The 14,148-nt window shown below is 43.5% G+C and overlaps 2 protein-coding genes across 3 annotated transcripts; one reads left to right on the top strand and one right to left on the bottom strand.

Annotated features, from left to right (window-relative positions):
- The first annotated feature begins 34 nt into the window (after positions 1–34).
- On the top strand, positions 35–4,555 carry LOC123149191 (protein FAR1-RELATED SEQUENCE 7). 2 transcript variants are annotated; one of them, XM_044568749.1, is made up of 7 exons: positions 35–209; positions 297–617; positions 1,227–1,464; positions 1,595–2,285; positions 2,386–2,843; positions 2,948–3,244; positions 3,715–4,555. In XM_044568749.1, exons 1-7 carry the CDS (start codon positions 91–93, stop codon positions 4,327–4,329), a joined length of 2,739 nt encoding a protein of 912 aa, XP_044424684.1. In that variant the 5' UTR covers positions 35–90; the 3' UTR covers positions 4,330–4,555. The 2 variants fall into 2 exon arrangements, with proteins under 2 accessions (XP_044424684.1, XP_044424683.1); XM_044568748.1 differs by having other exon boundaries at positions 36–209; positions 1,200–1,464.
- Positions 4,556–11,982: 7,427 nt separating this feature from the next.
- LOC123149193 (uncharacterized) lies at positions 11,983–14,148 on the bottom strand. The gene is made up of 2 exons (XM_044568754.1): positions 14,020–14,148; positions 11,983–13,912 (listed from the first exon to the last, which is right to left on the bottom strand). Exon 2 carries the CDS (start codon positions 13,448–13,450, stop codon positions 12,191–12,193), a length of 1,260 nt encoding a protein of 419 aa, XP_044424689.1. The 5' UTR covers positions 13,451–13,912; positions 14,020–14,148; the 3' UTR covers positions 11,983–12,190.

The following is a 14,148-nucleotide window of genomic DNA, read 5'->3' as shown; positions in this document are numbered from 1 at the left end:
ACTCGCCTACCCCCCGTCCACTACCCCGTGACCAGCCCCCACCCCCGACCATCCCCATCCGCGATTCAAAATTTGAATCAAAGCAGGCAGATGCAGCTGCATCGAGCGGACGAACCACGGCCTCCCCGTCCACGCGCCTGGATCCCTAGGTTGCTTCACGATTCAACGATGAATCGCGGTGCAGAGTCATTCACGGATCTCCTCTTCAGGTATCTCCTCGTCTTGTGGATCCTCTTTTTCGTCGGCGCATTTTCTCCAAAGGGCAGCAATCCTCATCTTGCCATTGCCTGCGGCAGATTTTGTTCCCAGCCGACCGCAACAGAGGGCGTCCCAGATCTGGGATTGCTAGAGGAGGAGGAGGAGGAGGAGGAGGAGGAGGAGGAGGAGGAGGAGGAGGAGGTCGAGGACGAGGACGAGGAGGGCGAAGAGCGCATCCATCCTAATTTCCAGAATCATTCTCCTTCTTCAAGCCAAGATGGAGAGAAATCTGATGCCACAGATTCAGGAACTCCTGAAGATCAGGAGGCTATGCCATATTTCTCCAACATCCCAGATATTGACGACGCAGAAGAGACCCAGCCCGAATCGCATCCCATTCCAGTTCCGTGGACTCAAAGGTACTAGCACGGGTCTATATTCAGTTTCTAGTTTTTAGTTTTGGCATTGATGAATGTTAAATTTAGTTGAAGAGGAGAAGTAGGCAAGATTGTCAAAAGTCAGGACTGAATACCTTAAGATTCGATGTAGCGTGTTCAGTTGTTTGCTGTCAAATCTGTTTTTAGTTGTAGCACGTTTAGTGGGATGACAGTAACAGTACACTTGCCCAAATTTCTCATCCATGTGTCAAAGAATCATGAATCTGGGTATGTGGTCACAGTAAATTATAGTGACAGTTTCTGCTGTCCTTTTTTTAATAAATTGGGGTGGGCACGGGCATGTACAGCAGGACGTTCTTTTTAAGAAGGACGAAACTTATCATAATACACGGTTAAATATTTCAGAATGCTTGGATTCAACAACTGATACTTATCATGTACGCATGAGGCCGTCATCTCCGAGTTGTCTGAATTCATCATTGTGTTTTCCGCAATGCAAATCAGACACTTATGATCCAAGTCATTGGAATGTGCATATTCTGATCATACTTGCGCTATTTTGTTTACATTTGCTTCTGCGGCTTACATCTCTGATTTACTTAGGGTCCGACTTGGCAAAATTCCTGACAGCCGTGCCACATTATCGGGAAGGAAAAGTGCTTTGGAAAAGGCCATGAGAAATTACGCTGATAAGAAGTCAGAGTTCGTCGTCAAGCCAGAGATCGGCCAGGAATTTGATTCTTTGGCCGAAGCTTACGACTTCTACAACCTATACTCGTGGGAGATTGGTTTTGGCATCAAGTATGGGCAATGCAGAAGAAACATTGAAAAGTGCAAGACGGTCCAGGACATAGTTTGCGGATGCGTGGTGAGTTATATCATCCAGCCGGCTAACATTTGCAATTGCATTCAGTATGATATATATCCAATTTTTTGATTTTTTGGCTGAAAAGTCCATATTTATGTCTCATTGCTTTTGTTTACCACCATTTTATCTGGGGAAACCACGCAGGGAAAATTCACATTCAGTATGCTGCCAATGTCCTGCGCTTATGAGGTTGCATCGCACGTCAGACCATGGTTGGTTCATCCATGATGTGAAGCATGAGCATAATCACAGTATGGCACAAACATGTGGAGAGAAGTTGCACTGGCCATCTCACAGGCACATTGATGCCCATGCCAAAGACATTGTCATGCACCTTAGGAACAACAATATATCATTAAGCAAGACTTTCGGTGTGATTGCAAGCTTTCTTAGGGATATGGAAAACTTGCCCTTTAACAAGAGATCTCTGTGTTATCTCTGCAAGAGGATGAATCAGCAGCAGGGCGATGATGACATCAGAAAGACGATACAACTCTTCTCTGAATTGAAAGAGAAGGATCCAAAGTTTGTCGACAGTGTGCTTGTTGATGAAGGCAGCAAGATCAGGGCATTGATGTGGACAGACGGTAAGAGCCGACACCAGTACAAAATCTTTGGAGATGCAATAACATTCGACACAACATATCGTACAAACCAGTACGACATGCCGTTTGGTCTTTTTGTTGGTGTCAACAATCACTTTCAGAGCATCATCCTTGGAGGAGTGTTGCTACGCGATGAAACAACTGAGACTTTTGAGTGGGTGTTCAAGGAATTTGCATCTTTGATGGGAGGGAAGGATCCAAAAACAATACTCACGGGTAATTTAAAAGCACCAACAAAATGTAACATTAATTCCTTTAATTACTATTTCTCTTTGCATTGCCCTCGCCATGAATGTCATTTCTTCATTTATCACAGACCAAGCCCGTGCAATGGAGAGGGCTATATATTCCCAGTGGCCTGATACAACTCACAGGTGGTGCAAATGGCATGTATTGCAAAAAGCAAGGGAACATCTAGGTTCTGTTTATTCAAAAAACAGTGATTTCAGAGACGAGTTTCACAAACTTCTCGAGTATATGGTCACAGTAGATGAGTTTGAAACCGCATGGGCCAGCTTGATTGAGAAATATCAACTTGCAGACCACCCATGGCTCACTCAAATATATGAAGTTAGAACAAAATGGGCAAAGCCATATTTTGCAGGTGTGTTCTGCGCAAGGATGACGAGCACACAGCGTTCCGACAGTGCAAACCATATGCTCAAGAATTATGTGCAGTCGGCATTGTCCATGAACAATTTTGTAAGGCAGTATCAAAAATTATTGTTTGATAGACAATCAGAGGAAGATTTTCAAGCGAAGAAGACTCGTGTGGTAAGCCATAGACAAATCATCATACATAGCATGGTTATTTGGTTCACGAAACTGCATGGATTCATATATGTTATAGTTAACTCATTGGCAACTGATGGTTTCAGGGTGGCGTTGTCTTCAACCTGGGAGTGCCTCTAGAATACCATGCAAGCAAGGTCTACACTGCAGCTATGTATGAGCTGTTCCAACACGCAATTTACTTGTCAGGGTCATTTGTGTTACAAGAGGCCTGGCAGACAGAACAAGGCGTGGTCTACGTTGTTAACCACATCTATGCAGAGAGGAGGCAAGCATGGTCCAGGACACAATATCATGTTCTGTTTCATGAGGGGTCCGGAGGATATTTATGTGAGTGTGGTCTTTACTCACATATGGGCATGATGTGCTGTCATGCTATTCGGGTAAGTCACAATACTCATGCTATCTTACTCTGATGGAGCTTACTTGCGATAGTTCCTGAATCCTAAAACCTCAGTTTTTTACAATACACTCTCTATCAGTTACTGAGTTTTTTTGGCCTGCTCCAAGTTTGCAATATCCTTTTTTAAGCAAAAGTAGTACACCTAGATTCAGACATGTATCCTCATAGCATGTATGTCACAATACTCATGATTTCTTCATCTGACGGAGCTTACTTGCGATAGTTCCTGAATTCTAAAACCTCAGTTTTTTACAATACACTCTCTATCAGTTACTGAGTTTTTTGGCCTGCTCCAAGTTTGCAACACCCCTTTTTAAGCAAAAGTGGTACACCTAGATTCAGACACGTATCCTCAGAGCATGTATGTCAACGAGACATATTTACATAAATTAATATAGGATCCATATATGGAGATTTAATCTGACCAAGCGTTTTCTCTGTCGTCGACAGGTGCTGCTACATCTCGGAGTTAGGGACATCCCAGAAGTACACATCATGAAGAGATGGACGAAGAACGCCTGCGAGAACCTGCCAGTGCATCTGATGATATATAAAGCATGCAATTCTGCACTGAAGGACGCAACTTATCGGCACTCTTCCTTGTACAGTAAGGCGCTCGAGATTGTCCAAATGGGGGACAAGAACACTGAAGCTTATGGAGCTGCAATGAAGCAGTTGCTGGACGCAATAAGTGTTCTAAATGATATCAACCAGGAGAGCGATGGACGAGGGTTAAATGATCAAGCCACTGCTCAAGCACATGACCAAGATGTCCCTGTGACACCAGGAGCAAATGGTCTGTCAGGTTCAATGAATGTTGTATCACGCAAGAGGGATCTAGGCAGGCCAACAAACGCAAGAGCAAAGCCAGGTTATGAAAATGTTAGCAAGCCAAGAACAAAGTTTTGCTCAATCTGTAGAGGGAGGGGTCACAAAGCATCGGGATGCCCCTCATTTGGAGGGGTAGCAAAGAAAAAAAGGAAAGTTCCAAAGTGTACAAAGTGCGGCCTGGAAGGCCACAAGAGGAATAACTGCTCAGGAAGAATGTTCGGCGTCTTCCAATGATTTGATTGCACTTGCAACTGGTTTACTTTTACTCTTGCCTCGTGCATTTTTTTGTGCAAATAACCTCATTTGCTGTTAAGGAAGATGAAAAATGATGTTGTGGTGAACATTTAGGTTTATTCGGCCGTGTAGTGATCTTTCAGTTTCAAGACATTAAAACTTGGCACTTCTTCAGATGATGTGCAAGTAAGAAGATAACATTTGTACTGATGCGAGAAAGGACAAGTTCATCTGAAATTGAAACGGGGCTTGTCTTTTGTCTAAGAAACTTGTGTTTGCTATCGTTAAATTTATGATGCCCTGCCAATATGTTATGCTACATGATTTCTAACATGTGACATACGTACCATGTTTAAAAGAAATTACATTCTTCAGTTTGACGAGGGGAAACAGCAGCGACGAGCACAATAGTAAATATATTGCACATCCAGAGCACAACAGCAGAAGCAGTGCATCTCTAAGTTAATCATACTAAGCAGCAAGCTTGCTAACTAAAAACACAATCATCACTATCAGAACTACACTAAAAAGCATCCGCTTCTGATGACCATTGTTTTTCACATTCAGCGGGCCTTCAGTTTGCCCCAACTTCTCTTCAAGAGCCTGATTCTGTTCCTTCATCTTGCGCAATGCATCCCGCAAAGCATTATTCTGGGTGCTTCGGTCCTCAATCCCCATTTCCAGGTCTGCATTTACTCCTCTGAGCTGAGTGTTCTCCCTCCGGAGGTTGTTCACCGCGTCACGCAGATCGACCAAAAGTTGGCGAAGAAAGGGCGTAGTAGGGTCATCAATCCATCGCCAAGAAAGTGTGCCAAATATATGAATGCGAGAAAGATCCAGCAAGAATGGAGAAGGAAATACTGTCAAATGAATGCTTACCCGAGATCTCTGGCAGGTCAGATACCTACGACCAGGATTTCCGTTGCTCCAGGAGATCCATCTCGCCGCTTTCTTGTGGCATGGGCAATCTTCAGATGGCTCGTATGCTAGCGGCTGCTCACGATAAGGAATTGGGGAAGGGTTCGGAGAATAGCCAGGAGGTCCACCATGGGAGGACGAGCGTGCTCCAGATGACGAGGAAGAGGATTCCATTTGGGAGACCACAAGCAGCGAAGACGCACGCCACGGATAAGGTTAGGTTTGGTGAGGAGGAGGAGGGGATTTTGTGGCTGTGGCATCTCGTTCGGGAGGGGGTGAGGGGTGGGGAGGATATAGGAATGTTGGCACTAGTTTTTGCCCTTGCGTTGGATGTGGTACAACACACAGGTCATACGTATGATGATTTGCTCTTCTGCAGATGTTGTGCTAAAAAACTACAACAATCTGGCCAAAAGAGTAAACAAACTTTACAACAGTGAGGGCCGGGTCATTTTTTGGGAATTTTGGGATAACCTCACTATGGTTTGATTCAGAGAAAAGTGCATTTTGGAAGGCTGGGATAATTATAAATATATAACATTTTGGGATAACCTGAAAATAATACTTTAGTAACCGGTCACTGGTGCTCATGCAATTCGGGATGAAGGACTTTAGTGTGTGGTCAAGGAAATGCACTATGACTAGTGCTCATGTGATCTGTTAATGTTAGAAGGCTCCAATATATAGTTCATTACTCATAGATGAATAGCTCTCATGTGAATCGAGTTGAAGAAGTTGATATCAATGCGCGTGTATCATAACCTTGGCCCGGTTATAGTACTTTACAGACACACTACAGTGCTTGTTTCATTAAAAAATAAGGACTTTAGTATTTGATATCGATGCACATGTATGTTAACTTCGCCCTCGACGATAGTACTTTACACATGCATGACCAGTGCTCGTTTTAATCGAAATGAAGGACTTCATCAAATGATGTCAATGCACATGTATGATAACTTCGGGCCGGTTATAGTACTTTACACCCGCGTGACCGGTGCTCATGTCATTATGAGTGAAGGACTTTAGCAGTCCATGTCGATGAGTGAAGTACTTTACACGTACACGACCAGTGCTCGTTTCATTAGAAAGGAAGGACTTTAGTACTTGATACCGATGCACACGTATGTTAACTTCCCACTATACACTAGTACTTTACACACGCATGGCCGGTGCTCGTTTCAATCGAAACGAAGGACTTTATCAGATGATATCAATGCTCATGTGATAGTACTTTACCCACCGACGACTAGCGCTCGTGTGATTCGAGGTGAAGAACTTTTCCATGCGATCCAAGGAAACACACTCATACGCGGTGATCGGGTTGTTCAAGTGAAAGATTTTAGCAAATGATATCAATGCACATGTATGACAGATTCGGCCGGCTATAGTACTTTACACGCCCATGACCGGTGCTTGTTTTAACCGAAACGAAGGACTTTGGCAATTGATGGCAATGCGCATGTATTTTAACTCCGGCCCGGTATTAGGCTCGAAAATAGTACTTTAGTAATCGGTGACTGGTGCTCATGCAATTTGGGATGAAGTACTTTAGATGACTAGTGCTCGTGTGATCCATTAATGTTACAAGGCTCTAATACATAGTTCTCTACTCATAGATGAATAGCTCTCATGTGTGAACCTCGGCCCGGCCTATAGTACTTTACACACACAGGACCAGTGCTCGTTTCATTAAATATGAAGGACTTTAGTACTTGATACCGATGCACATGTATGTTAACTTCGCCCTCGACTATACTACTTTAAACACGCATGACCGGTGCTCGTTTTAATCGGAACGAAGGACTTTATCCAATGATATCAATGCACATGTATGTTGAATTCGGGCCGGTTATAGTACTTTACACCCGCGTGACCGGTGCTCATGTCGTTCTGAGTGAAGGACTTTAGCAGTAGATGTCGGTGTCACCGAAGCATACTCATGGTGGTAATGTGGCTAGTACTAATGATATTTTAATGATATGCATGATTCAGTCAGTGTTGCGGCATGCTTTGTTTCCCGCCCCATTAATGTTACAAGGCCAGAAAATAATACTTAAGTAACCGGTCACTCAGCATGTGATTCAAGAAATGCACGATACTTGTACTAAGCTCTCGGCAATAGTACTTTAACGATCGATGACTAGTGCTCGTGTGATTCGAAGTGAAGAACTTTATCATGCGATCCAAGGAAACACACTCATGCGCGATGTTCGGGTTGTTCAAAATGAAAGACTTTAGCAAATGATAACAATGCACATGTGTGTCAGATTCGGCCGGCTATAGTACTATACATGCCCATGACCGGTGCTTGTTTTAACCAAAACGAAGGACTTTGGCAATTGATGGCAATGCACATGTATTTTAACTCCGGCCCGGTATTAGGCCCGAAAATAGTACTTTAGTAACCGGTGACTGGTGCTCATGCAATTCGGGATGAAGTACTTTAGATGACTAGTGCTCGTGTGATCCGTTAATGTTACAAGGCTCTAATATATAGTTCTCTGCTCATAGATGAATAGCTCTCATGTGTGAATCGAGATGAAGAAGTTGATATCAATGCGCGTGTATCATAACCTCGGCCCGGCCTATAGTACTTTACACACACAGGACCAGTGCTCGTTTCATTAAATATGAAGGACTTTAGTACTTGATACCGATGCACATGTATGTTAACTTCGCCCTCGACTATATTACTTTAAACACGCATGACCGGTGCTCGTTTTGATCGGAACGAAGGACTTTATCCAATGATATCAATGCACATGTATGTTGACTTCGGGCCGGTTATAGTACTTTACACCCGTGTGACCGGTGCTCATGTCGTTTTGAGTGAAGGACTTTAGCAGTAGATGTCGGTGTCACCGAAGCATACTCGTGGAGGTAATGTGGCTAGTACTAATGATATTTTAATGATATGCATGCTTCAGTCGGTGTTGCGGCATGTTTTGTTTCCCACCCCATTAATGTTACAAGGCCAGAAAATAATACTTAAGTAACCGGTCACTCAGCATGTGATTCAAGAAATGCACGATACTTGTACTAAGCTCTCGGCAATAGTACTTTAATGATCGATGACTAGTGCTCGTGTGATTCGAAGTGAAGAACTTTATCATGCGATCCAAGGAAACACACTCATGCGCGGTGTTCGGGTTGTTCAAAATGAAAGACTTTAGCAAATGATAACAATGCACATGTGTGTCAGATTCGGCCGGCTATAGTACTATACACGCCCATGACCGGTGCTTGTTTTAACCAAAACGAAGGACTTTGGCAATTGATGGCAATGCACATGTATTTTAACTCCGGCCCGGTATTAGGCCCGAAAATAGTACTTTAGTAACCGGTGACTGGTGCTCATGCAATTCGGGATGAAGTACTTTAGTGTGTGATCAAGGAAATGCTAGATGACTAGTGCTCGTGTGATCCGTTAATGTTACAAGGCTCTAATATATAGTTCTCTACTCATAGATGAATAGCTCTCATGTGTGAATCGAGATGAACAAGTTGATATCAATGCGCGTGTATCATAACCTCGGCCCGGCCTATAGTACTTTACACACACAGGACCAGTGCTCGTTTTATTAAATATGAAGGACTTTAGTACTTGATACCGATGCACATGTATGTTAACTTCGCCCTCGACTATACTACTTTAAACACGCATGACCGGTGCTCGTTTTATTCGGAACGAAGGACTTTATCCAATGATATCAATGCACATGTATGTTGACTTCGGGCCGGTTATAGTACTTTACACCCGCGTGACCGGTGCTCATGTCGTTTTGAGTGAAGGACTTTAGCAGTAGATGTCGGTGTCACCGAAGCATACTCATGGTGGTAATGTGGCTAGTACTAATGATATTTTAATGATATGCATGATTCAGTCGGTGTTGCGGCATGTTTTGTTTCCCGCCCCATTAATGTTACAAGGCCAGAAAATAATACTTAAGTAACCGGTCACTCAGCATGTGATTCAAGAAATGCACGATACTTGTACTAAGCTCTTGGCAATAGTACTTTAACGATCGATGACTAGTGCTCGTGTGATTCGAAGTGAAGAACTTTATCATGCGATCCAAGGAAACACACTCATGCGCGGTGTTCGGGTTGTTCAAAATGAAAGACTTTAGCAAATGATAACAATGCACATGTGTGTCAGATTCGGCCGGCTATAGTACTATACACGCCCATGACCGGTGCTTGTTTTAACCAAAACGAAGGACTTTGGCAATTGATGGCAATGCACATGTATTTTAACTCCGGCCCGGTATTAGGCCCGAAAATAGTACTTTAGTAACCGGTGACTGGTGCTCATGCAATTCGGGATGAAGTACTTTAGTGTGTGATCAAGGAAATGCTAGATGACTAGTGCTCGTGTGATCAGTTAATGTTACAAGGCTCTAATATATAGTTCTCTACTCATAGATGAATAGCTCTCATGTGTGAATCGAGATGAAGAAGTTGATATCAATGCGCGTGTATCATAACCTCGGCCCGGCCTATAGTACTTACACACACAGGACCAGTGCTCGTTTCATTAAATATGAAGGACTTTAGTACTTGATACCGATGCACATGTATGTTAACTTCGCCCTCGACTATACTACTTTAAACACGCATGAACGGTGCTCGTTTTATTCGGAACGAAGGACTTTATCCAATGATATCAATGCACATATATGTTGACTTCGGGCCGGTTATAGTACTTTACACCCGCGTGACCGGTGCTCATGTCGTTCTGAGTGAAGGACTTTAGCAGTAGATGTCGGTGTCACCGAAGCATACTCATGGTGGTAATGTGGCTAGTACTAATGATATTTTAATGATATGCATGATTCAGTCGGTGTTGCGGCATGTTTTGTTTCCCGCCCCATTAATGTTACAAGGCCAGAAAATAATACTTAAGTAACCGGTCACTCAGCATGTGATTCAAGAAATGCATGATACTTGTACTAAGCTCTCGGCAATAGTACTTTAACGATCGATGACTAGTGCTCGTGTGATTCGAAGTGAAGAACTTTATCATGCGATCCAAGGAAACACACTCATGCGCGGTGTTCGGGTTGTTCAAAATGAAAGACTTTAGCAAATGATAACAATGCACATGTGTGTCAGATTCGGCCGGCTATAGTACTATACACGCCCATGACCGGTGCTTGTTTTAACCAAAACGAAGGACTTTGGCAATTGATGGCAATGCACATGTATTTTAACTCCGGCCCGGTATTAGGCCCGAAAATAGTACTTTAGTAACCGGTGACTGGTGCTCATGCAATTCGGGATGAAGTACTTTAGTGTGTGATCAGGGAAATGCTAGATGACTAGTGCTCGTGTGATCCGTTAATGTTACAAGGCTCTAATATATAGTTCTCTACTCATAGATGAATAGCTCTCATGTGTGAATCGAGATGAAGAAGTTGATATCAATGCGCGTGTATCATAACCTCGGCCCGGCCTATAGTACTTTACACACACAGGACCAGTTCTCGTTTTATTAAATATGAAGGACTTTAGTACTTGATACCGATGCACATGTATGTTAACTTCGCCCTCGACTATACTACTTTAAACACGCATGACCGGTGCTCGTTTTATTCGGAACAAAGGACTTTATCCAATGATATCAATGCACATGTATGTTGACTTCGGGCCGGTTATAGTACTTTACACCCGCGTGACCGGTGCTCATGTCGTTCTGAGTGAAGGACTTTAGCAGTAGATGTCGGTGTCACCAAAGCATACTCGTGGTGGTAATGTGGCTAGTACTAATGATATTTTAATGATATGCATGATTCAGTCGGTGTTGCGGCATGTTTTGTTTCCCGCCCCATTAATGTTACAAGGCCAGAAAATAATACTAAAGTAACCAATCACTCAGCATGTGATTCAAGAAATGCACGATACTTTTACTAAGCTCTCGGAAATAGTACTTTACCCATCGATGACTAGTGCTCGTGTGATTCGAGGTGAAGAACTTTATCATGCGATCCAAGGAAACACACTCATGCGCGGTGTTCGGGTTGTTCAAATGAAAGCTTTTAGCAAATGATAACAATGCACATGTATGTCAGATTCGGCCGGCTATAGTACTTTACACGCCCATGACCGGTGCATGTTTTAACCCAACCGAAGGACTTTGGCAATTGATGGCAATGCACATGTATTTTAACTCCGGCCCGGTATTAGGCCCGAAAATAGTACTTTAGTAACCGGTGACTGGTGCTCATGCAATTCGGGATGAAGTACTTTAGTGTGTGATCAGGGAAATGCACGATGACTAGTGCTCGTGTGATCCGTTAATGTTACAAGGCTCCAATATATAGTTCACTACTCATAGATGAATAGCTCTCATATGTGAATCGAGGTGAAGAAGTTGATATCAATGCGCGTGTATCATAACCTCGGCCCGGGCTATAGTACTTTACACGCCGGCCCGGTTTTAGTAATCAAGATGGCAATGCACATATATTTTAACCCCGGCCCGGTTATAGTAATCAAGATGAAAGACTCTAGCAAATGATATCAATGCACATGTATCTCAACTTCGGCCGGCTATAGTACTTTACACGCCCACGACCGGTGCTTGTTTTGACCAAAACGAAGGAAGTTCGTCAAAACATGATCTTCTGTTCGACACAACTATTACTCATGTAGTTCGAGAAGGATGACTTTAGATAGCAGGAAGCCATTACGATCCACATTCACGAAATATAAAACAACCTAAATTATATATGAGGCGAAGTGAAAAACCGATACATAGATTATGGTTCCTCAATTGTTCATCTGTTACAAGCAGGGGGGAATGCAAAATCATAGTCTCATGGACACAACGAGTTCATTACAAATGCAATACAATAGTATCATGGACACAAGGATCCCATTACATACACAACATAATGGTTGGACCATGATAGTTGTTGAACAAACAGTGGCGGAGTCTTCAGTCACGGAAAGTCGGTGGCCAACGCTCCGTCAAGGGGAATGCTTGCCTCATGTCTCCATCCTCGGGCAACCAGTGAACCTCATTAACAGTGTCGTTAACAGTGTCCACGACAAACATGCCATGGTCGAATGCGAAGGTTAGCAGAACAACTGATGAGTTCTTGCTGGCTGATCTGATCTGAACGGAGTAGAAATCACCAGGGCCAACCTCCCCGTACTCCATGCCAAATGCAGACTGCCATATGGTAGGTCCACCCCTGCTAGAAAATGCCTTTACTAAATCTAATCTTGAGCAACAGCTCCACTGCAAGCGGCCGTGTACTAGTTGAAGCAGCCACGTATTGAGCAAGCCATGTGAACAGTTAACAAGAGACAAGATGCCAGACTCGTTTAGGGAAACACTGTAGTCAAAACAGGATCTGGCTGATATTGGTAGATGGACAACAGTGAACGTAGAGCTAGGAATGTCGAAACAGATGATCATGCCCACGACATACATCATGTATAATGAGCTCCCGGCTAAAACGGAGTAAGGATCTAAGTGAAAGATGCAAGGAGAACGATATTCAAAAGGAGCCGACACAAATCTTGACCAAACACCACCTCTGAAAACACATACATATACGTGGAAATCAGATTTAGACCTGAATTTAATACCATCGTATGTTTTCAGAAAAGGGCCGGCTGCGTCCTTGACAAAGAAAGAGAACCCGATCTGGCCGGCTGCTGGCAGAATGCCAAATTGGCCGTAAAAGTTTGGGCTGTGCTGGCCATGCATGCGAGGGACTCGAGGGATACGAGACGCAACCAAGTAGTATACTGGTGGAAACGAGCTAGGGAACAAGGTGTAGTAGCCATCGACGACAGTCTCGCCCGTTTCAGAGGAAACGAAGGGAGGGTTGATAATACTTACTAGCAGCTCACCAGATTCAGATGCTAGTATGCGTTTCTGTGATAGGGAATAATCATCTATACGGGAACGAAGCAGAGCTCTAGTCGACTCACCTTGAAAAGCTAATGCATCCACAACACGAAAATGGAGACTATAACCACGCTCGAACTCTGCCAAGAATCCGAGCACTGCCGGGCGATTGCGACGAGAATATGCCTGAAGGAAAGACTGAGATCTAGATACAGACATCCATTGGGGATTAACAGCTGAGCTGCGAATAAGTGAACGAGTGCATGATAGCCTAGTAAGGATTTCTACCAGAAGGTTGTCATTGTCAAGAACCGATGTGGGAATGATGCTGGACATGAACAAGCGAGGGTGGGAGTTGGTAGCTGGATGGAGAGGAAACAGGAGGGAACAGAAGGTGAATGGAGAGGAAACAGGAGTGAACAGGAGTTGGTAGCGTAGCTGTGTGAGCAGGGAATAGTGGCACTATCTCTAGAACCAGATTAATCAAGGAGTGGGATTACATCTTTACACAAACATGTGGAGCAATGAAGTGCAAAATAATCCTTCCCAATGGGGTACAAAAAGCCCTAGCAAGATAATATCACTGAGTTGATAATTATTATTACAAAAATAATACGGGCCTAATTAGTCTGAAACCAGCAGATTTGCAAGGGGGGCGTTGGGGCTGGTGACAAAAACGAAGTATCACCCATAGCATTGCGACGATACAATGAACGTCTTCAGTTTGAAGACTTGAAATGGCGTTCACCGATAGTAGTGTACATCTCACCGAGTCGGATTTGCTCTATTATTACTTTCCTGAAATTGAAATAACAAGCATCACCGCACGAGTCACTTTTATTAGGCAAGTATTCAGGAATGACATTTGGCATGTTTTCAAAAAAACAGTTGGAATTTTTCATTACATGATATCGTCTTGACTTGCGCCAAGTGCGCTGCGAAGCAGCTTTAGACTTACCCCATGATCCATGTCACTGCATACAGAACTTTATGTTGTTAACGTGCAGAACTCTATTGCACATCGGGGAAATAGC

This window comes from Triticum aestivum, chromosome 7A (genome assembly GCF_018294505.1).
Source record: "Triticum aestivum cultivar Chinese Spring chromosome 7A, IWGSC CS RefSeq v2.1, whole genome shotgun sequence".
NCBI classification, from domain to species: domain Eukaryota; kingdom Viridiplantae; phylum Streptophyta; class Magnoliopsida; order Poales; family Poaceae; genus Triticum; species Triticum aestivum.
The sequence above is the reverse complement of the archived record's forward strand: the minus strand, read 5'-3'. Positions and strand labels throughout refer to the sequence as shown.

Excerpts from the sequence above, each read along its gene's own strand:
- LOC123149193 (XM_044568754.1), bottom strand. The coding sequence starts at position 13,450 with ATGTCCAGCATCATTCCCACATCGGTTCTTGACAATGACAACCTTCTG.
- LOC123149191 (XM_044568748.1), top strand. The coding sequence starts at position 91 with ATGCAGCTGCATCGAGCGGACGAACCACGGCCTCCCCGTCCACGCGCC. Across the intron at positions 210-296 it reads TTCACGGATCTCCTCTTCAG|ATTTTGTTCCCAGCCGACCG; the intron begins GTATCTCCTCGT and ends TGCCTGCGGCAG. Across the intron at positions 618-1,199 it reads CCAGTTCCGTGGACTCAAAG|GGTCCGACTTGGCAAAATTC; the intron begins GTACTAGCACGG and ends TGATTTACTTAG.